This window comes from Wyeomyia smithii, chromosome 1 (assembly GCF_029784165.1).
Source record: "Wyeomyia smithii strain HCP4-BCI-WySm-NY-G18 chromosome 1, ASM2978416v1, whole genome shotgun sequence".
NCBI classification, from domain to species: Eukaryota; Metazoa; Arthropoda; class Insecta; order Diptera; family Culicidae; genus Wyeomyia; species Wyeomyia smithii.
Window position 1 is genome coordinate 34540863 of NC_073694.1, and position 27043 is coordinate 34567905.

Here is a 27043-nt window from a genome sequence, read left to right on the forward strand (position 1 = left end):
AAAAAAAATTTGGATGGAATATGACGAAATGTCATTGACGATGAGGAAAACTGATAGACTTTATTAATAAAAGACATTAGAAACACGCAAAATAGAATAATTCAAGATATCAATTGATGACACTAATACTGATGCATGATGAATTAGTCATAGCTGTTGTGCAAAAGGATGCATTTAGAATAGATACCGTAAAATTAGTGAAAACAGATGCTACAAGTATTACAGAATGAATGCCAATTCGGAACGATTCTTCCAGTTGAATCGTTAAGGAGTACAAACACCATCTGTTTCGAATTTATTTATTTTGATGACCGAAAGTCTGGTTTTAATGAATAAAATCGTTACAACTACTCTTGAATTGTACCTGTGACGTTCTGTATACTATTTTTATTTGAAAACAGTAGTAACGATGGTCTAAATATACAAGTGCACCATCAGATTTGAGAGGATAAAAACAATAAAATTTGAAGCATTTCATGTAAAAACCGTCTGGCAATGTAGTTACTAAAATTGAAGCAAACACATTAGATTCACAAAATATAAAAACATCAAACGCATTGCTTGCAAAATGAAAACAGGGCCCGGCGTTGTAATGAATAACAAGACAATAAACGAAGTAAATAACCTACAAACGACAACCGCCTCGAAGTGAAAACGCCAATTTACCGCCTCGGTTGTCACCTACGCACCTGTTTCGGATGCGCAGGAATTTCACTAAATACAAAACACATTTTCACCTACCTCCGTTTTCGATCCTCCAGCAGACTGCGGCGCATATCCGAGCGCTTGACCGAGGCACCCGATGCTGCAACCTTGGTACCGTCCGCGGCCACCATCGGATTCACCGACGGACCTTTTTCACCGGAAGAAAACTGTCCCCCGCTAATCTCCAAATCAACAGTCTCCACCTCGGTCTGGCGTTTCTGGCCGACCAATTTTCCGATCTCGCTGCTGCTCCGGCTGTCGCCCACATGATCGAGCGATCGTTTCGTCCTATCCGGCGAAACCTTCCCGTCACCTCCGTCCCTGGCGGGAACGTTCGATACTCGATTTGCTTCGAGCTTTCCCTGCTTCGGTAGCTCTTGCAGTGGTTGCACCTGTGACGGAATCGGCAGTTTGGTGGAAAAACGTTTTTCCACACACTTGGGTTGGTCAGTCGCACCCGTGACTTCGGTTGCTTCGGACGGTTCTTCAGCGCAAGCAGAGGTTGTTCGCGGGGATTTGACAGTGGATGTGGTGTTTGGATGCTGCAAGAACATAAAGCATATTTATTGGAGAAGTAGTTTGCTTGTGAAATAGGCACCGAAAGCGGTTGGATTGGTTCAAAATGGTATGTTTTTCTGACTGTTTTGTTTGATTCATTAAATATCTAAGTAGAAAAAAAGTTACTGTTAAATATTTTTAATGGAGAAGAATAAATGGAGAAGAATCTTAAAAAAAACTTTGAAAATAATCAAAGAAGCAAACAAGTGAAAAAGTTAGCAACAGGAATTTTGTTTAGTGAAAATAAATAACATTGAGGAAAATGTTTATTTTGTGCAAAAATTATAAGTTTTTAGTTTGGTTGTAGGTTTTGTGTTCATCAAGGAACATTCTACTCGTTTTTCTAAGACCGCTTGTTGTCCAAACATGAAATAAATGTTAGAAATAAGTATTCTAATTAAAAATTACGCGACATTCACACTAATCATAAATCAAACAGAAATAATTTACGACAGTAAATCGGGTGGTACCCCGCTAATCGTAGGAAAATCTCCCGTTAACGATTATTGGCCGCTTTGTGTGACATAGCGACTAATTCCTAGCAGCGATTAATGAATGAATAAATGCGTTCTAACGCCCACGTCGCAACCTTTGGAGCAGGATAAATCTAGCGGAACCTCTCGGCCAAGTGGCAGTGTGTTTTGATAAATAATGTGGCGTTTGAATTTTTCACACGGCTCGCGAGCAGAATCGCACGCGTCCGATCGCGAAAACCGGCCGCCGCCGTCGACGACGGTTGGGTGTTACAAAGCGCAGTAATAATGTATCAAATATTTCCCCAAGCTTGTAGTATTTGTCATGTAAAATGAACTCGCAACAAAATAATAAATTTAGATGTAGGTGAATGTTGTCTTTCAACTGTGGATCCATAGGAGGGAATTTGTTTACTCCAAATATTGTGTTATAAGGACCTGACGATAATATCCAAATGGCGATCCAGGTCCAACGGCGTTCTCCTATAAAATGTGTTTTTCCCTTTTTTCGCATGCTTTCACGATGATTTTACTGCTTGTGTCATTGTGGGTGGACAGATAGTAAACCCAGATCATTTTTATTTAATTTATGTCTGAAATGATGCCACGCAATAAAAATATAGAGAATCAATATAAGAATCTAGTATTATTAGCATAACCTTAGAGATCAAACTGGAATGATTGCCTGAATGATATCTCAATTGATTAGAAATTTCGAAGTCGGTTGACGGCTTCACTCCGCTAGATATGAGATGACTTACTCCTGAAATTGTCAATTTCATCTCGTGCATAGACAGAAACCTAGTTATTGTATCAATCAATCAATTTTTACAACGCTACTCTTCATGTGATTGTTACTTCATAAGAGTAAAACCTATCACAATTCTTTGTTGCCGTCGACTCACCGTCGGACGTGGTGGCCTTTCGCAAACAAAGCGCTCATTAAGAGTGAAAATCATTATTAACTAAGACTTTGTGGAAGCATACTTTGTGTTATCAACTCTAGATCCGATAACCAGCCGTAGAAATAAAAATGAACGGTCGGTTTCAAGTGAAAATATAATTTTATGAAGATTATAGAAGCTTCGACGAACAACTTGTGTAATTTGGAATACAACATCGAGTTGAGTCGACGCGTCCTCTGTAAGAGGGTCCTCCATAAAAAGAAAATCGTTTACTTCACGGACGGTTTCGGTTTAGGTTTTAGAGGAGTAGTATTTACAAAAAGTAGTAGAAAAAAAACCAAAATAGTTTGGAGATAATAAAGCATTTATGGATCATTTGAATATCATTGAACTTATACGACCTTTTGCGTGTTTGATAAACCATGAGAAAGTTTCATATACTATTTAACTTTGTTGTGGTTTTGTTTTAAAACTATGAGCATTTCATATGCCAAAAAACGATGAACGACAATTTGAATTACAACAGCTAAGGTGTTCACTGACCGAGTCGCCGTCAGCAGTGACGGTCTCTTATAAACAAACAACTAATCTACTGATTTACTAATATCATTCAGTGCTTGGAGTTACCCCTTTGTTTCGCGACAGTAACATAAAGCGACAGAGCATGAGCATGAGCATGATTGACCGCCCGCGGTTGCTACTCCGTTATTGCCAGATCAGCTGTAATTACACAAAGAACCAACAGATGATGTTTGGGACCAACATGCATCCTCAATGTGTAAAAACAGGTGACCTGAATCTTTATATTAGGCAATACCAGCGCCGGCCGCCTCCGAATGCAGGTCAAAGAAGAAGTTTGTATAGGAATATGTTGACGTGATACTCGCTTTATTGGAAGCCGAGAACACCTCTGCACTTCCACGAGAAATCACTGGGATTTGGATAAAGGGGAAGGTATACAGCAGGGTTCGTTTTGGTAAACGATGCGCTAATGCCGGGTTCTTCAGAACAAGTGCCGCGTCTACAAGTTTATTACATTCGCCACGATATTCATAATGTGATTCGAACTTATTTAGTTTGACAATGTAACACCGCAACAATAAAACGTACGCGAGGATACAGGATTTTTGACTAAACCGAGGCAACTTAAAATTACCGTATATCTCCTCGTAAGGTGATGCTCTTTATACCTAAAACTATTGCGCGTTGTTGATCCATCTGAAGATATACGACCTCATGGAAGGTACCGACGCGGAGGTTGAAATGATATTTATCGACTCAACGAAATCTACTTCGATTTCCGATGTAATAATTTAGATGCAACGCGCGAGCAGTCTCCGACTTAACGTTAATGAAGATGAGAAAGATATGATGAAATATCTGGGTTCACTTCGCGAAATCACCACACGCCGGAAGTCCATATATCAGCAAAACTCGCCCGGGCTGAATACGCGTTTACACCGAAGCGTTACGAACAACCGCTTTAATCCCCCCGGCCGACACATACGCGCAGGAACTCGGCGTTTACGTCGATTATCTCTTAACAATGTACGCCTAATACGCCTAATAAATATGAAAATTGGCAATGTTCCATGCATCCAAAGCCTCAACAATTTAATAAAAGCAAATATACATATAAGCCTGAATATATTTTTAAATTTATTGACAAAGTGCCGAACTAGTCATAAATATAACAAATTATGTAAAACAACTGGTCAAAAGCTAGAACAATCAAAAAATCAAAGCATATGAATCCTGAGAAACACATACTCCAAACTCCACAAACCACACTAACACTTTGTGGACAAAAATAAAACTTGTTACTGAAACCATGCGGAAAAAAATACCGCGCACACAATTTCAACGATGAAATCAAAATCTCTCTGTATCTGTTTTCTCACATAAAGTAAAACTAGAAACAAGCATCAAAATATCACTTTACAATACAGACAAGACAAAACGTATACTTAGCTTTCATCTCTTCATTTTCCAGTTGTTTTCATCGTTTTTGGACTTTTCTTTAAATGGAAGTACAGTGGCAACATGCATGTATGCCTTCACACACTCGTTTAATCCATACAACATTTCATTCGTTGAAAAGAGATAGCACATAAACACTGTAAACGGGGCGATGCATGGTTTTGATCTTATTGGCAAATTTTCACTTCAAGTTTAATTAGATACAAGCCAAATATGGTGCAAATTTATGCCAATGCCAATGTATAAATCCCTAATGAGCATTCAATCACTATAAAACTATGTGGAGCAGCTGCTCGAAAAACACTCTCCTTATTGTATGTAATAACACCACACACTCCACACTTTCAAACCGTCGCCAAGCAGCGATAGAAAAAAAAAACAAGAAAAAATAAACACTTTGGTGAATCTAAAAAGCAACGCAATAATATTAAATTTTCACAATTAAATTCACTTTTTTCTGTGGAACTTCACACTTTTCGCACTCAGCACATTTCAATAGAACACCTGTATATATGTTTAACAATTCTTTAGGTGTAAAATAACCGAAAATCACCAAACAATGTGATGATTTCAAAGCAGGAACCAGCTGGCCAATCTTGATCACGGCCTCGCACAACCATCCGCGAACTTTTCCAAGAAAAAACAATTTTAAATTTAGAAAATAAACTCACTCCGCGATAACATCTATAACGAACATGCACAACTAAATTAAACAATTTTTCTTCCAATATAACATGCGAGCGAAAAAAAATTTTTTTTTTTTTTCGACAGTAACATAAAGCGAAAGAATCGTTTTATTCAAAACTGCTTCAAAAGTCTCTCTACAGTTATCCACTGATTTCAGTAAATTGTTAACATAAGAAGAATCCGCATTGGCAAGCGAGTGGACATGGCTTCGAATCTTAATAGAATCAGGTAATTCGATATCAACAAACTCCAAGTCGACTCCTGAGCAGAATTGCGCCAAATAACTTGGAAAATACACAACAACCTAATCGACCATTTTTTATTTGAATGAAACTTTACACACATATTTGGCGTAGCGAACTGAGTATTTTTCATGGGTAGAGAACATGAATGAAAACATGAAACAATGAAAACATTGCCTTTCGGTAACACTTCAAGGTTAACTTTTGCCTACGTGCATCTTCTCATCTACAGAAAATGATCCACTTAAACTGAATTCTTCTAGTTTTTATTTTAAATGATTCGGTCATTCAATTGAATACCAATATATTTTAGCTTATTAGGGCTGTGGACTTAATTTTCGTAGTACTAAGGAAATGTCGCTACAATGTCTGTTGTGGTCATAATAATTGGAGAAACTGAAATATTTTAATTGGATATACTCTAAAATTGTTTTATACTCCAACCAAAACCGTTTGATTTAATAAAAAACTTATCAATCTCTGCCTTTTCTTAAAAATATTTTGTCTTTTTCTTTAACTAACCAGTTTCAATTTCGTCCTTAGAAAATTTTATTCGTCCCCTTTAAAATCTACAGCAATGTGTACGGAACGAGCCAAATTGTGTTAGTGTACGATCAAAGACTGCCAAAATAATTTTTTTTTTCTTCATCTATAGTTTATTTGACACGGCACAAATACAATTCAATGTTTAACGGCGCCAATTATATCTGGTAGCTTACTTTCTAAAGTATCTTAATAACTAAAAGCAAATTTTTTATCCTCGCTGCCGACTACGAGCTGAAACTAAATCTAACTTAAAGCTAGAATATTTTGCATTAAAAGCACAGGTTTGCTGTTTGATGGTTTTCATTGCCATAGGTAAGCAGCATGTTAAATTTGTTCCGCTGCTGGGCCAAGATATTACGGACTGGCATATTGGGTTGTTTCCATCGGGCCTTGAGAGTATCGTGCGGGTCTGATTGCTGTTTCCGGATCCGGGGTCTTAACGTGTTCTTGTCGTTTGGTTGGATGTAGGCGGAAGGGGATAGGACTAAACTGGGGCGTGGATGGATTTCAGGAAAACGTATATAAGGGACATGTAGGATAGGTCACGGCTCGCCAAGACATCACGAACAGGAACAGCCGGCTGCCTACCTTCGGCCTGCAGGGAAGCTATTAATCTAGACCTGGCGTCACGGTGTACAGGGCATGACCAAACAACGTGCTCTATGTCGTGATAACCTTCACCACAGGCACAGATACCACTCTCCCCGAGCCCAACACGACGGAGATGCGCGTCAAATCTATAGTGATTGGACATAAGCCGGGACATCACGCAAATGAAATCCCGACCTACATCCAACCCCTTGAACCACGGGTTCGTCGATACCTTGGGGATTATGGAATGTAACCACCTTCCCAGTTCCCCCTTGGTCCAAGAATTTTGCCAACTGATGATCGTATTCTGACGTACAAATGCGAAAAATTCATTAAAGGCAATTGGTCTTTCATAAATATCACCGTTTGTTGCGCCCACCTTAGCCAAAGAGTCCGTTTTCTCATTACCCGGTATCGAGCAGTGAGAAGGGACCCACGCTTGCCAAAATAATGAAAACTATTAAAATAATGTGTATTTGTGCACATTGTGCAGTATCGTCTACCTCTGAGCATATCGAAATCTTCTGTTGCACAGTCCTAAATTTGGCAGTCTTCGGTGGCAGATTATCATTAATTCACTCACACCGCACTAACTGAAAGCCAAATAGTCAGTGGTGGGCAGCATTCTGCTAATTCGCTAATTAGCGACGCTAAAATTCAGTTAGCGATTTCGCTAATTTTTGAGCTGGTTAGCGAAACTATTAGCGTCGCTAAAATTTTGGCCTTCGAAACGCTAATCGCTAATTCGCTAAACTTTGTAGAGAAGCGACAATAGAAATATTTAGAAAAACTGTAAATTGCTGATGGCGTACGTAAATTGCTTCGAAAGATGAACATACTTTACTGCGAAAGTTACTTTTGTCAGTTTTTTACCCTAGAATGGAGATCCAGTTATCGTACAAGCCACAGGAGCATTTTAAAGAACAAGCACAAGGTCTAGATTGAATTTTCGGCACACCAAGAACTTTGGTAAATTGCAATGCGCTTGAAGTTATGACAACTTTGGTTCTACTTTTTCGATTCAGATAATAATTGAATTTTTATGAAAACATTTCTAAGAGTATCTATTTTCAATGCAAGCTAAAAAACTTTTGTTATTCTTGTTTTTACAAAATCAAATATGAGTACTGTTTCGTGAACCTCTTATTGTAAATAGCTTTAAAAAGTAATTGTTTTCGTTTCTTAACCTAAAAGAAATCAAAGTGGTCCAAATCTTACAAAACACGAGCAATGAATATAGCGATATGACTATTTACATATTAAAAAGTTAGCGATTAGCGATTAGCGAAAGTTCCGCTAATGTGGGTTTAGCGTTTATCGTTTAGCGATTATCGAGCTAAATTTTCCGGTTAGCGGCTTAGTGATTAGCGTCGCTAAATTTTCGATTAGCAGTGCCCACCACTGCAAATAATAAATATATGTATCTTGTCGTATTCTACAAGCGCTTTAGCTACACAACGAAACAACCGTTCTGCAGTATTACGATAGCTGAAGATCGTGAACTTCTTTCATTTTCTTTTCAAATACAAACCAGTACGGTTTTGTTTACATACTATCTTCAGAAAATATTTAATTTATAAAAAGCCTCAAATAATGACAACAAGTTTTAGTTCGCAACTCTGCCGCAAGTGGCGCTGCAAGATATGACTTTTAGGTTATACACGTTAGAGAATTAATGTTTTCAGCAGTGTCGTAGATAAGGTTGTGACAAAAAAATTCTCAAAGATATTTTTTTCTAACTTCTCTTGTTTCATTCGCTAGTTGTTGTTTAACTTTGTAAGCAAAAGTCCTGGAGATATGTGGTCTTCGACATAAATGTGTGTTTTGTTACCCAAATGCTTCTTCAGAACAACGTTTTCTTGTAAAATGTAACCAACAAAAGTACAAGAAACTAACTTTTAAGCAACTTTTATATAAAATACTCTGTAACTCTGTACCCAATGAAGATAGGAATTTTGTTTGTTCAGTAAAGTCTTATATTTTTGCACGTTTTAAAACTTTTCCGAATAAACTCACACACAAAAAAGTTAGTATTTTTAATATATGAAAACCTACTGTAATTTATGTTCGCCGTACACTAATATGGGTGGATTGGGACGAATGGACCTTAAAGGAGTACTAGTAGTAGTAGTAGTACTTCAGCTTAACTTCAAGGAAAAGTATTGGCATCATGATTCCAATTGCCCCTTTTTAACCTATACACTCTTGAAATTGTCGAAAAAATAAGCTGCAATATGAAATAATTTTGTAAGTAAAAGTCCTGAAGATATATGATCTTTGGCAAAAATGTGTGTTTTGTATGCCCTAACCAATTCTTTTGAACAACATTTTCGTGTAAAATGCCACTAACAAAAGTTAAGTACAAAAAACTAACTTTTAAGTAAGTTCCATATAATATACTTTATAACTTTGTACCGAATGAAGATAGGATTTTTATTTGTTCAACAAAGTTTCATATTTTTGAAATTCCTTCAACTTTTCTGAATAAATCATTCCTCTATCTCTTAACACATAAAAGTTAGTTTTTTTATTTTTAGTACAGTAAACTTTTCATAATTTTTGATAATTTGCGATTATGCGGGTAATTCATACAAACAATTGTTCCGAAGACACTATTAAGCTAGGATGAAGATGAAAGGCGCTATGGAATTGAGTTCCACTTTTTGCCTTATTGGACCACTGTGCTGTGCATTGGTCGTTATATGGTTGCTTTCCCAAGTACGGTCGACAGAATTATAGTCTTAGTAAATCTGAATGTGCTATTTGGCCTATATAAGAGCCTGTTTTAGCCGAAATTGCTAATATAAGTTCTGAACAGCGACTACAACAGTTCTTACTTAGCAGCAGCAGTGCAGCGGATAGCAGTAGCGGCGGATAGCGGCCGCAGCTGTGGCAATGGATAGCAGCAGGAGTTGTAGCGGGTATCAGCATCGATAGTTGCAGGACCAGCTGGTGCAGCGGCATTCCTCTAGTAAAAAGTTGCCTTTGTGCAGTAGCTGGCAGTATCAGTAGTAGGTACAGTAACTGGCCCTTCCACTAATGAATAGTTGCCGTATTTTGACAACACACAAACGTTTTGGGATGCTGCCAATTCAAAAAATATGAGCCGTCAAAATTTTAGTATGAAAACAGCTTTCAACTTATATCCGATATGAAATTGAACGACAATTGTCATTATAAGGACAACAAACAAATTATTGAAAGTTTAATATTTTCTCGTTTTGCGCTAGAATCGAAAGTAAAATGTTATTTTAATCGACATGCACTTTGACTGTTGAAACTTGTTTGCTTAGTGTTTGTTTCATTGCTTTTCAGTGATGTATGTACAAACTAAAATTCGGTAGTACTTCAACTCCTCTTTTGCACAAAATTTTAAACATACTCATTACAAGTAATGCAGCAAACAACCTTATGTAGTTCTATGTCCACTTTGCGGTCGTGGCTTTGCATCGACCCTTGTGTTTTTTTGACGTAGAGCTACGTCTTTGTTTTCTATACTAGATTACATTTTGTGAAATTGAAAATGAAATTGGCAAATGTTGAATCAGATTTTAAACGATTATAGCAAGCGAATGACTTAATGCATCTTGGTCATTTATAAGTCGATAGATAAATAAAATGTGTAACATTTGTTTGATATAATGTTTAACATTGTTGCTTTACTGCTTAATGGTGAAAAAAGTTGAGAATTTCCAAGGTCAAGCTTTCCCATACATTTCCCTCGCTATTGGCTTGCTTCCCGAGCACGGATAGCAAAAAAAAAAAGACATGGACGGAATAAATTCCACTGCCTACTGCCATTTTGACTCAACAAAGTGTTTTGGTTTGTTTGTCTTTCTCTAAGCTGCGTGGCCACGCCCTAATGGCAAAAATCTACTCTGAACTCGATACAAAAGACTGCGGGTAGAAAATTCAGCTTCAGTCTAGTTTGTCACACAATAGCGAGTGGAGTATAGCTGTTAAAGGTACGCGACATTGAGAAACGAAAGCTGCATACGAATCAAGTTCCAGGCACTGTGGGGCATGTTACCTTTATTTTGCATACGGCAGCAACAGTTACCATCGTACGCTGATATTTTGCTGGCACAGCTACTGGAGGGCACAGCGAAGAGCAAATTTTATGCGCGGCCAACAAAATATTCAATGCTACCGGTGCACTGTGGGGCAGAAACCAGAAAGGTCGCGACAAAACTATAAAAATCGACTAGTACTCAAGCAAAAATCAGCTGCTACTAGTTGCGACTTACCGAGTAATTCGAGTTTTCGCAACGATTGTATACATGTCAATTCATGTTAGAAATCGTTAATCAGCAGTGTCCGTATTGATATTTTTCCTACAATTGGCTTCGCTGAATGCCGTTGTATGCAACACGACCATAATTTTGTTTGGGGATCTTTCAAAACTGACATCCAATAGTATGAAGACTCCTCGGAAATAATTATTAGTACCGTAAACTGGGGTGACTTTGATCACTTTTTTGATTGTATCTCAAATATTTTCAGAATATACTGAAAACAATATTGTTTGATATTTTTAAAACAAGTACTGGCATGCATTGAGAAAGATTCAGTCACTACTTCAAAAGTTTAGCAACAGTTTTGCTGTTTTTAAATATGCACTAAAAATTTTACACCAATCATCATTCCGGGGTGACTTCGATCACTTCATTGTTTTGATGAATTTGGAGTAACATTTTGCTACTTTCACTAAATTGAACAACCTAAAACGACTTAAACGAGTTTATAAATATGGAAAGCAATTTGGGGGCCATTCACGTTCTACGTGAACAGTTTATAATGGCGAATGTCCATGATTCATACAAAATTTTTAGAATATATATGAATGATTATTCACTGAGAGAGAAGGTGGTCTAAAATCATCAAAAACTAGTCCACGAGGAATATGACTTATGAAATTGTCCAAATTTGCATGTTACTTCACGTCTTGGGTTTTTGTTAAGAAGAAATATGTAATACGCTGTGAAGAATATTGGGACTCAACATTGCCTTCGAGGAAAAACTTGCAAAAATAACAATAAAATGTATTGTTATAATATTTGTTCATCTTAAGAACTAATCTGGGAACAAAATAAAACAACTTTACGTATTGCAACTTGTTGTTTTGAATATGCTTAAACCGATTGGTTGAATGCAACAAAAATCGCCAAAAATACACTTTATTTTCAATTAATATTTTAGCATGAAAAACACTCTTTAAATACAGGTCGGACTCGATTATCCGGAGACTCGATTATCCGGGGGCTCGATTAACCGGGGCTCGATTATCCGGAGAAAATGGTTCGATTATCCGGAGTATTTTTGTTTCTGTATTTTTATAACGTACTTTTGTCTTCCGGGTCATTGGGAGGTTCGGGGTTGTTCATAATTGTTGCGGTACAAGCCCCGTTCCGTTTAGGCAGTTCATTTTTGGCAGCTTTCTCGTCGTTCCTTCAACCAATTCTTACTCAATAACCTCCAAAATCAAGGTATTATGGTTTTTTGTTGCCAATAAGGACAACCACTATTGGTAGACCGGTTTCGGAATTATGGCAGGAATATTATTATATTCCTGTAATATAATGGCCATGATCATTGCAGTACCTAAAACCACAAGCAGACCTGTCCCGGTTCTGTTCCGGATACTCTCGGATTATTGAACCAAAACTCATCAAGCGAAATTAATAACAACTTGAAATCCGCAAAGTAGTCCATATCAAGCGTCCAGGTCGTTATAGGGCACTCAAGAAATGGAAAAAACATGAGTGTTTGTTTTTACATCTTCGAGATAATCAATGTAACCTAATTTATTATTACGTATATATGTATAACAAGCGCCGACAAACAGTCTAAGGACAACTTTTATTTTTTTTTTGTCGGCACATGCATTGTATACAAATTATTATAATAGAAAACTCACTATTCTAGATGACAGATATTGAAAATTTAAATAAAAAAAATGGCTCGATTATCCGGAAGGTTCGATTATCCGGAGCGAAATGTTTTTCAAAACTCCGGATAATCGAGTCCGACCTGTAGCAGGAAATGCATGAATCAGAGCAATTCGAACATATATCCACACAATCAGTGAGAATTACGACAAATCCCAAGCACTACGAGCGCTTTTTTATCACATTTTCAAAAAAGAGGCACAGTGATCAAAGTCACCCCGGTGATCAGTCACCCCAGTTTACGGTACTAGGAAACTGTTTGTTATTGGGTGAACAGTGTTTTAAATAAAAGTAAGCGTTTAGTATCCATGTTGGATGGAATAAAATTGAACAAGAGGAGCTCTTAGAAATGGAACATGACCAACTAACCTTCAATTAAACAATGTTCTTATTTAGAATATTTTGTCACAAACAATAACATTGAAATTATATTGTTGGGATACAACATACTTCCTAACGATTGTTAAAGAAAATCATAATAAAAACACATAATTTGTGTATGACCACAAAAAAAATGTATTTGGTGAAAAATGTAAATGTCCCCGTTCCGGATCCCTTCGGGGCATCCGGATTATTCCGGAAGTCAACAATGAAGCCAATATTCAAAAATATGTCTTTTGAAAGATTCCTAATTAAAAAACCCTGGAGATAGAGGTGTCAAACGCTATATTTAGTGCAAAAACGTAAATGTCCCCTACTAAAGGTTCCACTGAGGACTTCCGGATGAAAAATAGCCATTTTTCGATAAGTTCTTGGTCGATTCCGGATCTTGATGAACCATTCGATTCAGAAATGATTTTGTCATCTATGCCAATGATGCAAATAAGCATTTTTATCAGGTAACCCATCACCAAATCCATCCAAAAATTGACAGGTTCGACATGCCTACCGGAACTCATGAATATTTCCTACATCCGGTGACCTAGACTAGATCTGAGGTCAGAAAATGGAACTTCAAAAGCATTCCAGTTCAATGGTGTTAGAATTATTAAAATCGAATAACATTTGGCAAAGCTACAGCATTTAAAATTTCATCAAAATTTTGCCTATCCTACTTATGTTGACTATCCCCTGTAAATGTTAGGAAATACTTGCACCTCGTTATATATGTTATACTAGCTGACCCGGCAAACTTCGTCCCGCCTATTTTTGTGTTTAATTTAATAATTTCAAACATTCCAAATTCATTGATTCCTTGCGATTCGTTTATATCGTTTGAAATGATTGCTTTTATCGGAATGACAACATCCTCGACTTTTGCCTTTAGTACATCACCTCTATTCCGGAAATACACATCGGGTGGTATTCGGTTATTTTCATTGTTCCCCAGGAACTGAAAGTGATCATATTCGAATTTAAAATGGTGTCCAGGGTTAATGCTTCTCTTCTATACATTATTTCGATCACGGAAATATCCATATGTAGTATATTCGGCTGTTTCCCAAAAGTTGCTATCTTCGATTCAAAATGGTGTCTGAGGTAAATTTTTCAGCAGGTTAAAGAAACACTCATAATGGGTGGTATTTGGTCACTGTAGACTATTTTTCAAAAACTGGAAGTCGCCATCTTGGATTTTAAAATGGCATTTGGAGACAATTTCGGTCCCCTGAGCGTCATTCTGGTTCAAGAATCACCCATGATAGGTGTTATTTGGTCATTTTCGGCTGTTTTCCAGAAACCGGAAGTCACCATCTAACAATTCAAAATGGTGTCTGTTGTCGTTTCTAGTTCCTATGTATCATTCTGGTTCCGAAGAATCTCATATTGGAAGGAAATCGGCCATTTTTGGCTGTTATTCAGAAACCGGAAGTCGCCATCTTGGATCTCAAAATGGCATTTAGAGACAATTTCTGACCTCTGAGCGTCATTCTGGTTTAAGAACAACCCATATTGGGTGGTATTTGGTCATTTTCGGCAGTTTTACAGTCACCGGAAGTCGCCATCTTACAATTCAAAATGTTGTCTGATGTTGATGTGTGGTTTCAGTGCATCATAACAAGTCCGGAAATACCCATATTGGGTGGTATTTGGTCATTTGCTTGGTTAGTTTTCGAGATGTGCATGAATTTGTGTTTCATTTGTATGGGACCCCTCCCTTCCAAAAGAGGGAGGGATCTAGAACTATCTTAGTCACCTTTCTCGGTCCCTAAAACCGCTATATACAACATTTCACGCCGATCGGTTCAGTAGTTTTCAAGCCTATATGGATCAGACAGACAGACAGAGCTGCGTTTTTATATGTTTAGAAGAAGATGTGTACCCCAGGTTCAGGATTGCTAAACTAGAATTAATTCCGAAAAAGTTGTCGCCAGGTTAATTGAAAGTCTCATTACGGTGGCTGTGGGTTCGCCACAGAAGACAGAACCACAAAAGGCAGAAGCATGAAAGGCAGAATCATGAAAGGCTGAGCTCCGTTCACACAAGGCAGAATATTTCAAAAGGCGGAAATATGAAAGGCAGAATTTCGAAAGGCACGAAAAGCAGAATCACTGGAATCAAAACCTGACTCACAATTGCCAAGTGCGTGATGGCAAATCGATGCGAATCCTGGTCACGGTACCAAAGCTGCTACCTTACACTAATTATTTTTTATTATTTGTAACCAGACTTAATAACTGGCCGCAAGTAGTGCTGGGACTATCTGGATTAAAATATCCGGCATCGGATATCCGACAAATATCCTAAATCCGGATCAAACTGATATCCGGATATTATCCGACAGGTGTTAGCCTCGACTGCTCAGGAATTGGGAGGAAATATGACGGATGGGGAGTGAATGTAAGCCTCAAGCTGCTTCTATACCATCCACGCAACTCTTATTCTTGCGAGCAGGAAAGTGAACCACCTAGCGGACCTCGACCATGGTGGAAAGCTTTGCCAAACATGTACTTGGTAACTATTACTGGCTCAAAAGCTTCTGTTTAGAGCACCTTCTCGTTAAATCAGTAGCGACGAGGGGTGGAAACTACTTTCGAGTAACGAATACCGGAATAAGTGGCGGGTGTAAATTATTGTGGATTATAAAGCTTACGTGCATACATTCAACTTATAATATATTCATCACGATTCTATAAATATTTCTCTTAACCATGGTTTACTTGCGCTTTTCTGCCTGTGTAACTCTCATTGTACTTTCCAATTTTCCGCGGGTCGACCTCGCTGTACGGTTTCTTCTGCTTGCTGTTCCCCTGCTTTGGTTTACCGGCTTAGGACCACCGGTTTGGGTATCTCTGTCGATTAGCCTGGGCTTGATCACGTTTGCGTACACTCCGCACGACTATGGCGTATTGTATAGCACCGCTGCTGCGGGGTGGGGGTTATTGGGCCAAATCGAATGGCGACCTGGCGACGAGCTCCTGTCGAGAAGAATTTCTGGGGTGAAACCAGAACAGAACACAAAAAGGCCCCCCAAGGACCTGTTCGGGGACAATTAACAATGATTTCAGGCTCTCTTAAAACTACGTTACCCAGGCGTTCTAGTTTATAAATATGAAATTTTACCTTTTTTTTCTTGTACATAAATGACTTTTCTTTAACTTTTAAAACACTCTCTTCCGTGCTTCTCTTTGTATTCGTTGCTAGTACACTATAACCATTTTAAATAGAAATAAGATTAGATTTAGGCATTGCTTTGTTTTACACAACCAAATTTTACATACAATACATTTTTACTAAAATGACCTTTTCCTTAGGTTTTCACACAATTAACTTTGAAATTAAGTCTTTCACACAAGTAGCTTTTATATCCTGACTTTTCCTTTTGTACTTTTCTTCTTAATTACACGGACTAACACCCTTGCTTTTCGTTTCGTCTTTTAGAATGAAACTGACTTCGCGCGCCCTTCTAACTTCGCTTACTGTTCAACGTAAAAAGAGCGTTCACAGCTTTAGCTGAGCCTTATAAACCCTCTCCGGTTTCCCGCATTTTGACGTATTTATCTCTCTTGGCAACACTTCCGGGTCGTTACTTAGGATGGCCCGAAACCCTTGTGACAAAATCTGCCAAAGTGCATCTGCTCGCAGACCGGTATGAGCGACCCCTCTACCGCAAAAGATCAAAATAATGGTCGCAGTGGTCCAAATCTAACAAAAAAAAATGAGCGACCCCTCCGTCCCAGACGCGAAGCGTCAGACTTGGAGGGATATCACCCATACAGAGTAGTCGTGGTTGTAAAGACAAGCTTGCCTCCGTGAGTGAACCCTCTGTCCAAGACGTTTTAATTGACGGGGTTTCAAAAGACAGAAAAAAATTACGGATATCCCTCCGATCCGAGCTTCGGATAACCGGATCTCGAGTATATCCGGTTAAAAGTATCAGTAATAGTCGCAAGCAATGACCAGTTTCGAAAGGAGGTGCAAATCATGCCTAATTATTAGATCCGAAACGCACAAACTTGTTTGGCTTAGGTCCTCAAGACTCTCACGGCGTCGCGGAGAGTAACTTTTCGATGTTAGGTATAACTTTCACTAGTCGCAACGGCTTATTGGGTGTAATTAACATAAAATAATTCATGCGACGAAGACGCATAAACGAGGGCAAGTAACCGAGGCGGCACAAAGCTGCCGTGGTTTCCGCGGTCCAAGCCGGCCGCCGACCCGCCGTCGGAAACGGCGGCCTCTCGCATACAAATGACTGATCTACTGGTTTCCTAGGATTATTCAAACAGGTTTTCTTTCCCTAAGTTAAGTCCGAACGAGCGGTAGCGAGTAAGGACAGCACTCACTTGGACAATAGAGTCGGCCGAAGGCCGCGAGTGTGTTTTTAAAGAGAAAATAGACCATTTTGTGATTCTGTCATTCGTGCTCTTTGTGATTCTGCCATTCGTTATTCTGCCTTATGAAATATTCTGTCTTTCGTAATTCTGCTTTTTGTGATTCTGCCTTTTGATTTGCTGCCTTTCGTAGGAGATTCGACGCTGTTTTTAGTTTAAAATGCTGTAATATTATAGTGTTATAAAGTATGCTGAAGGACTAGATCGTAACTCGCATTGTTGAGAAACGAAGCTTTAGGTCAAAACAAAGAACATACAGTACTTTCAATTAACATTTCCTAACAATTATTCTTTTGTTTTCCAACACCAGAGTACCTGCTACGGCTGCAAGGAACCAATCAAGGACAAGGTGCTGGAAGCACTCAACAAGTCCTGGCACCCGGAGCATTTCGCCTGCAAGGAGTGCAAAAAGCGCATCATTGAGAACAAGTTCCACGAGAGTGGCGGTCAGCCGATCTGCTCCAAGTGTAACGATTCCAAGGTCCAAGCCATCTGTGCCGCGTGCAGAAAAATTATCACCGAGGTTAGTAGTACCATATGCGCTGCGCACTTGAGCGGTGTACGAGTGGCCCTCGGCCGCCAGTGCCAAATTATGCTCGTATCCAGGTGTCAAAAATTTGTCACTTTATGACTGATGAACACACTCTCCGTGAAACTCGATGGAGAAAAACATTTGGCCGCCCAAGCGTACGGCGGTGTCTAAGTTATCTTTGCAAACCACAACCGTGACTACGTGGCACTTGCGAACCGTGTGCATTTTTTTTTCGCGCCACCATCCGCCCACACAACCGACCGCGGAATGACCCATTGATCACCAACAAAACTAGAGCTGGGTGTGGGGAATTTCGTCGTGATTCCAGAAATAGAATCCGCCGGTGATATCTTAGTTTTATTATAGCATACCATGAATAAACCGTCTTACTTTATTCGTTTCGGAATCACTCGCGCCGCTTCCGAACGCCAGGCATGGCCTTTACAGTATCGAGATTGGTAAATATTTACGAACGCGTATGTGCCCCGTTCTACGACTTTGATTTGGATACACTTTCCTAGCGGAAATGGGAAAATTGAAACACTTAGAATGTGAGACGGAAAAAACTATGTTTTACGAGGCGCGTAACAACGGGCTGCCGCTTGACCTGTGGCGTGCTGGCGATGATGATGATGACGGTTCGGTGTCTCGGTTTTCAAATTTTACTGCTGGTGTCAAAAGAAATGTTACGTTTCACCGCATTTCTAGATAGTTATGATAGATTTGCAACCTCGGGCCGACCGGGGTGATTTATGACAGCGCGTGGCAGTTTTTTTTCTCGCTACAGCACAGCAGGTGCGCTATGCACTTCAATTAACGATGGTGTCAACTTTTTGGTTAAAGAAAACACTCACTACCGCTCACTTGATTTACGTGTTTACCTTCTTGACGGTTTTATTTTGAGTATTCTCGAAATAATCATTACGCGATTGTATGTTTACAATGCTTACAATCGGTATAAAACCTACTGTGCACATTTGCTTGTACGGTAATCGCTTTATCTGGTAATAAATCAACATAAATTACAGTCGATAGTCTTTTTATAAGAACATGAACTCAGCGTCTTAAATACGGTTATTCACTTTTATTATTATCGAATGTAAACCATTTTTCGATAAACAAACGTTTTGCTTTTCGAACAAACGATTTCAATCGTGTATAGAGTATGACTCAGAAATTAATATACGGGAACCGGTAGCTCTTCTGGACATGGAAGATAAAATTAGATTCTGAGTTTAAAATTTTTAGTTGTAGTTTTTAATTTTGGAATTTTATCAATTTTACTCTACAGAAAGTGGTGAAAGCAATGGGCAAAGCCTGGCACCTGGAGCACTTCATCTGCGGCGGGCCATGCAAGCAGCAGCTGTCCGGGCAGACGTTTTTCGAACGCAACGGTAAGCCGTACTGCTCGGCTGACTACGAACGGCTCTACGCACCAAAGTGCGGCGGATGCAAGAAAGCTATCGCCGAGAAAGCCCTCTCCGCTTTGGATGCCAAATGGCACAAGGATTGCTTTAAGTGCAAGGTTGGATGCGATCCGGTCTTCAAGAGAGTGATTTAATGACATTTTTTTTAAATTTTCAGCTTTGCAAAGAGCCGATCGGGGTGGACTCCAAGTTCCGCTCCGACAAGGATAAACAACCGATTTGCGAAAAATGCGGCGTCTAGATCCGTGAACCGGGGTTGATCCGGTCTGAACACGTTTCCATCTCTCAATCTTGAAAGTTTAACCGAAAAAAAAACAACATCGAGCAATCATGCAAGGAAAATGTCCTCTCTCTTTACTTCTCAACCAATACAATTATCGCTTCTGACGCGCTGTTTGTTACTACTAGCTTGTTATCCAACCAAAGTGTGTTTATGGCATTATTTATGCATGTAAATAAAGAGTAAGAAACTAGTTGCACTTACCTCTAGCGACGGGATCATCTGCTTCAGTTGCTGCTGGGTAATGTTCTGGATCGTATCCATAATAAGCTGACGCAACTGTTGATTCACTTCCGCACTAATAGCCGCATCCCGACTGGTAGACATTTTCGTCAACGCACCGGACACTTCCCTCAACAGCTGGGAGTTGGCAAGCGGATCGGACTGGCGCTGAATCTGGGTTACAACATCATCGAGAGCTTTTTCCGCGGGTGTCCGGGCCGACCGAACCCGGACGCTGCTCTTACTACGGCCTAACGAGTGACGACCCAGCAAGGAAGAACTGGACTTGGTCACGGGAACGGCGATAATTTTTCCGCGTGCTTGCTTCGAAGATTTCACTGCCGCTGGTTTTTGTTTGGTTGTGGATTTCTTAGTTCCACTAGTGACAGTTTTGTGAAAAGGAATGTGCCGCTTCTGTACCGGAATTGTGGCGCCATACATCGAAAGTTTTGTTACTGGCTGAGAATTGACAGAAGGGGCACTTCGAACCTGTTTGCGATGCTTCGAGCTGCTGTTTTGTTTGCTAACTTCTTGTTTCAGTTGGTTTTTCAACAGTTGGCACTTTTCAAACATTTCATCAATTATCAGATCCTCCCGATCGAAAATCCCCTTGTGCACACAAACCTTCGTCGAACTGATTATCTGCTTGATCAACGTCCAAAGCTTTTCCGGACTGACGTTAATGATAAAATATTTCATATTCTTTAGATACAATTTAAGTCCATGACAAATGGTTCGATAGAGTTTGTAAACTTTCTGTGCGAGCTCCGGCGAGTTTTTAGTCAGCACACAAACGTCTTCCTCTAAACGATTGATTTGGTACAGATAATTTCTCTGGAATCGAATCACAAATTCGGCCGTTCGTTTTTCCCTCTTTCTTTCCTCCAGTTCATCCTCAGGTTCTTGGGAAGTCCCCAAGCAATGTCGTATGTCATCCATCAGTATACAGGCCTTTTTCTGCAGTTCCGTAACCTTCACAAAGGTATCAAACTCTTCCACCAGTGACTTCCTGGAGGCAGGACGAACTAGATTCGTTGAAGGCGATCCTGGCGATCGCCTGTTACTGGATCGTTCAATAGCCGCGAAGTCCAGCAGTGGTTGAACATTATTCACAGGTTCCGCACAATCCTGTTCAAAAGTTTTGATCAACGCCGAGGCTGGTTTTACAGGCGAACTAACGCGAATAACCGGTAACTCTTTCACAGAACTCTCCGAATCTCCATCACTATCCGCGTTGGTAATAATCAGCTCTTCAATAAACGAATCCGACTCGAGAAATTCATAACCGGATCCAGTCGCGTCTCCAATCATCGCCTGCGTTTTAGGAAGCGTGAATTGTTCCAAGCCAAATTCCTCATCAAAATCGGTTAGGTTATCCTCTATATCCGCGATAAGTTCCTCCGAAGTTCCTTTTTCCGGTTGCTCCGATGATGCAACATTGACCACCGATTCGTTTGAGGAAGAACAAATCGTTGATTCACCATCACTATGATCAGCCTCCGGAGACTCCGTCGGTTGTTCTTCAGCTTGTTTTGGTGCTTTCGGTAGGTCGAACTGCTCATCCGGTTCATCAAGTTCGGCCGACCGAATTAACTCATCAATTTCATCATCGGTAAACATTCGAACGCAAACCGGGGGCTTTTGAGCTTGCTGCTGAACATCGTTGACCTGCAGTTCGGAATTGCGCTGAACATTGCGAATCACTCGATCCAAATATTTAATGTCCATGTACTGTAAAATAATTACGTTTCATCATTTCCACAGAAAATATTTTTTCCAATACCTGAAAATTGTAATCTTTCGTGCCTTTTCTCATAAACTCGTTCACGTCAATATTCATCGGTAACCGGCACCAAACTGTTCACATTCCAGCGAAGAAAATGCTCTCGAAAACAGAGGACTACTTTGTTTTGGTCCGCGCGGTAGCCCATCGCAACCAGGACGAAACGCTAAACAAAAGCTGCCCGAAATGTGGAACAGTCAATGACTACCCCGCCGCCAAGACCGGGACAGGTCAGGGGTGAATGATTTCACGCCTCAGTGGGCACCGTTTTATACTGCGCAGGACTTGCATGTTGTATGTGCGCAACAGCTGGTCGCTGTTAGCGTATATCTGCCAGGCGCAATCAAAACGTTGACCGTAACGCTGAGGAAACAAACATATCTCTCTGATAGGTCTAATCCATAAACTACGGAGCAAATACTGGGCAGGACATAGCGATAAAACTGTAACTGAATTTGTAGTTGATGAATGAATCTGTTTTATATTATTGCAATACCTTTGATGGTTTTCAGCAACGTTTTAGAAATTTTGAAAGAATTTCCATAAACTTTTCAACAATGTTGGCGATATTCTCATTTCTCATTCAATTTTTTATTTGTAAAAACAGATTTACATGACCGCTTCAATCCAATAAATGTATATTCACTCTTTAGGTTCTAAAATATTGATGTTGTAATCTTTACATATAAAAATGCAGTCAAGTCTGTCTGTCTGTCTGATCTATATAGGCCCGAAAACTACCTAACCGATCGACGTGAAAATTTGTATGTAGGGGTTTTTGGTGCCGATAAAGGTTCCTATGATAGTTTGAGACCCCTCCCTCTTCTGGAAGGGAGGAGTCCCATACAAATGAAACATAAATTTCTGCACAACTCAAGAACAAACCAAGCAAATGAAACCGAATTTGGCATGTGGATGTTTTAAGGGGTAACTAATATGTCCATAATGGTTTGACGCCCCTCCTTCTTCTGGAAGTACATGTTTCTTCACAAATTTCTGCACATCTCGCGAACTAATCAACTAAATGGAACCATATTGGCAGGTGAATGTTTTTAGTGGTAACAGATATGTTCCATAATAGACCTCAGACAACATTTTGGATTGTAAGATGTGTTGGGTACAAACTGTGTCCTTCGTTTGGCCTTCGATAGCCGCCTTGATTCCTGGATTTGCTGGCCCAATATTCCTCCTAATAGGGCGATAGGCCTCCAGAATGTCACCATCAAATTAAACACCGTGTAATTATAGAAACACTACACTGTATTGGCTACTCCTATATTTTAACATTTTAACTTCATAATTATTCTAATATCTTAAATTAACAAATGAATTTTTAACGATGACCAATAGACTCGCATCTAGCGTGCGATTTCGACCGTTGATGGCAAGCGACTCATCTCCGTCCGATCGCACTCGCTCTTATCCAGCATCGATTTGTCCCGGCTGCACGAACAGACATACGGCCCATCGGCGAACGCACTCCTGCTTCGTGCGATGTTTCCTTATCGGTTATCAGTTTGGTTGATATTGGCTGCATACGATCGGATATAACGATAGAGTGACCAAACAGATGGCAACTTCCGGTTTCTGGAAAACAGCCAAAAATGGCCGATTTCCACCCAATATAATAATATCCCGATCTAGAACAATACACAGGAGCTAAAATCGACCACAGATAGCATTTTAAATTCTAAGATGCCGACTTCTGGTTTCTGAAAACAGCTGAAAATGACCAAATACCACCCAATATTAGTTTTTCTTTAACCAGTGTGCCGTTCAAAATCCAGAAACTGTCTCCAAATGCCATTATGAAATCCAAAATGGCGACTTCCGGTGTCGGAAAAACTGCGGCAAATGACCAAATACCACCCAATATGGGTATTTCCGGAACCGTAATGATGCACTGGAGCCACAAATCGACTTCAGAAAATATTTTGAATTGTAAGATAGCAACTTCCGGTTTCTGGAAAACAGCCTGAAATGGGCGATTCCCATTAAATATTAGTATTTCTGGAACCAGAAAGATGCACGGAAGCTAAAAATTGATCACAGACACAATCTTGAATTTTAAGATGGTGACTTCCGGTGTCTGGCAAACAGCCGGAAATGACCAAATACCATTCATTATGAATGTTTTCGGAACCAGAATTACGCCCAGATGACAGAGATTGATTTCACAGGCAATTGACGACTTTCGGCTTCTGAAAAACAGTCCAAAGTGACAAAATATCACCCAATATGAGTTTTTCTTTAACCAGTATACTAAATACAATTTTAAAATCCAAGATGGCGACTACCGGTTTGTGAAAAACAGCCTAAAATAAACAAATACTATCCAATATGAGTATCTCTGGAACCAGAATGATGCAAGGAACTAACAATTGACCTCAGGCATCATTTTGAATTGCTAAATGGCAACTTATAGGCAACAGTCGGAAATGACCGAATAATACTCAATATGGATATTTCCGTAAACGTGATGATGCATAGAAACCAAACATTGGCCCTGGACACCATTTTGAATTTAAAGTCGACCGCTTTTAGTTTCTGGAAAATAACCAAAAATACCTCCTAACATGGGTATTTCCGGTGTCAGATTGATGCCAGAAAGTCTGCTGATAATGACAGAATACCACCCAATATTACCCTTAACTAGCCCGCTCATCTGTTAATTATAATCAAATCGGTTGTGTAGTTTCTGAGATAATGAAGTTTCGTGATTTTCACAAGCTGGTACATTACTAATGAAGTTACAGTTCGATTACAGTAAAATTCAATAGGGTCTTCTGAGGCCGCTAGACCATTCATTTGACACTAACTTTGTGGAAATCGGGTCGGCCATCTCTGAGATAAGTGAGTGAGTCCAAGTAGTCTTCGGAATATGTTCCTTTGCATAGCTGGATTTCACATTTTTAAACATAACAGGCAAAGCAATAGTCCGATTGCAAAACAAATTAATAGGGTCTTATGGGGCAACTAGACCTTCCATTTGACACTAATTTTATGAAAATCGGTACAGCCATCTCTGGGAAACATGAGTGAGATTAAACAGTCTTCAGAACACGTTTCTTTTCATAACTTTTGAACCACAAGTTAAATCTTCATAAAATTCAAAAGTTAAGGGTTTTTTTTAGGTAGCCCGTTCTTTTGAGACCAATTTTGTTCAAATCGGTTGTGTAGTTTTTGAGATATTGTTGTTTCGTGATTTTCACATTTTTAAACACAACCTCTAAACTAAAAATCCGATTACAATAAAATTTAATAGGGTCTTATGGGGTAACAAGACCTTTCTTTTGCAATTAATTTCATGAAAATCGGTCCAGCCATCTCTGAGAAAAGTGAGTGAGAATAAAAATCTGCACATACACACACACACACACACACACACACACACACATACACACACACATACAGAAAATGCTCAGCTCGTCGAGCTGAGTTGAGTGATATATGCCATTCGGCCCTTTGGAGCACTTTTGTACTTTCGGTTTTGCAAGTGATTGCTATACCTTTCTAGGAGAAAGGCAAAAATAAAAGTTGGCAACTTTTGGAACGATCCTTTAAAGATTTTTTAAATAATCGACAATGTTTCGAAATCACCTATGGCGAACTTTTAAAAAGTGAAAAACAAAATCGTCTTATAAAATGTTCATAGAGCTACTAAATGGTAGTCGAAAATTGCAAAAATCGGTAAAAAAGGTTTAAAAATCAATCTCTAAATCATGGGCGTAGCCAGAATTCCGATAAGGGGGGGGGGGGGCAAGTTCTTTTAAATTTTAGAAGTAAAAAAATGGTATTTTAAAAATTGCAATGAATACTAGTAGTTAGTGATCAAAACGGATTTGCCCGGTACTTTTGCCGCTGCAATGTCTTCAGTCAACTGAAAAACCTGTGCAATTCCACGCAACATAGGCCAAGCATTTCAATTATTTTTGATCTAGTTGATATCTTACACAGATGTTTCAATGGGCTAAAAATGTCGTTTTGTGCTAACGTATGCGTTCAAAAAATTGACTTTTTCGGATGGTGGTAAAAAAATAACTAAGACAGATAATTGAGTTTCATAAATTTCCTATGGAATGTAATTATGTTAGCTCACTTGCGAAAAAATCTACGATCTTGCGAGCCGCCTTCCAGGAAGTGAACCGGAACATTCGCCGTGTAGGCATGTTATTTAATTCTTTTTTCGTTTTATTTATCAATTCCTCCTGAAATTTCACGACAAAATTGTTGAAGTAGATTATACGCTTCTGGCTTGCCAGAAATCCTCGATGAGACGCAACTTGGGAACGTTGGGCGGGATCGCCAACTTGGGTACCACATTGACATTTAGCCGTTCCATCTCCTCAAACGATCGCCTCGAATAGTGAGCCGACTCCAGATCCGGCCAAAACACCGTGTATTCGACTATATAGTATTTTTTGATAAACGACGCAACTTACAGCAGGTACTTCGTACTATAAAATTCTCCCGTTCACGGCCAGTCCGTAGCGAAAGAAGAGCAGCTTTGACATCCCCTTCTCGCTGTTTGTCAGCCACAGCAGCACCGTCTTGGGGAACTTGGTGAGTGAAAGAAATAATAATAATTCACCTTAGTGCTTACTTCTTTCGTGGTGGAAGTAAAATACAAAGTGCCCTACCAGTCGTTGCCATCCAGGGTGAGACAGGTCTCGTCGTCCATCACCACCGCCACGACGTGAATTGCCGGGAAAACCGATTTGACCATCTCATTCAGGCGCTGCCGATGCTTCATTGCCTGCAGCTCCGAGACTAGTGAACGGGCATTGGCCTAACATGTATGTCCATGTTCGCCAAGCACTGTTTGATCGGTTGCACAGACCTCCAGGCCAAGCGCACGCAGCGATGTAGCCACTTTTCCCTCGGTCTTCCTCTTCAGTATCCTTTGGAGCTTATTGTCGCTCAGGGTCGTCGGCCGTCCGGAATCGGGCTTTCTTTCAATGCTCTGATTGGTGTCCAATAGTGCCAAGATGTTGTAGATGCCGGAACGGGCGTATCCGGTGTCCACGAACTGCCGCACGATGTCTGGATTCGATGCGGTGGGTTACCGTTATTTAAACGCGCAAATCAAATTTTTCCTGATTATTTAAACGCGCAAATCATTTTTTTCCATGGGTTAATATGATTGTTGCTGCATGCGTAGTTTCGTCAGTGCGTGTAACCCATGAAAAATTGGCAATTTTCGTCCATTTTTTTAGCGCAAACGTTATTAGAGTTATTGAAAATAAAATTCTGCACCAATGTCAACAATTAGGGGGGGGGGGCAATGTTTCATGAGGGTGATTTTGAACGAAAAGAAGAATAACTAGAAACCACTTGTCACGTCCTGTCCTAGAGCGCAACGATGATGGTCGTACCCTAAGAGAAGAGTGGC

General features: G+C 39.6%; 2 protein-coding genes across 2 annotated transcripts in view; one reads left to right on the forward strand and one right to left on the reverse strand.

Moving 5' to 3' along the window:
- LOC129718378 (uncharacterized) overlaps positions 1-21882 on the reverse strand; it is a 74765-nt gene extending 52883 nt beyond the window's left edge. The window contains exons 1-3 of the mRNA XM_055669119.1: positions 21652-21882; positions 19851-21599; positions 742-1247 (exon numbers count right to left, since the gene is read on the reverse strand). Coding sequence (XP_055525094.1) covers positions 742-1247; positions 19851-21599; positions 21652-21708 — 2312 coding nt within the window. The 5' untranslated portion in view covers positions 21709-21882. The remainder of the gene's footprint in view (positions 1-741; positions 1248-19850; positions 21600-21651) is intronic.
- LOC129718380 (paxillin-like) lies at positions 1142-19839 on the forward strand. Its single transcript, XM_055669121.1, has 4 exons — positions 1142-1330; positions 17718-17930; positions 19231-19464; positions 19524-19839. The coding sequence occupies exons 1-4, from the start codon at positions 1328-1330 to the stop codon at positions 19605-19607; spliced, it is 534 nt and encodes a 177-aa protein (XP_055525096.1). The 5' UTR covers positions 1142-1327; the 3' UTR covers positions 19608-19839.
- Positions 21883-27043: the final 5161 nt, after the last annotated feature.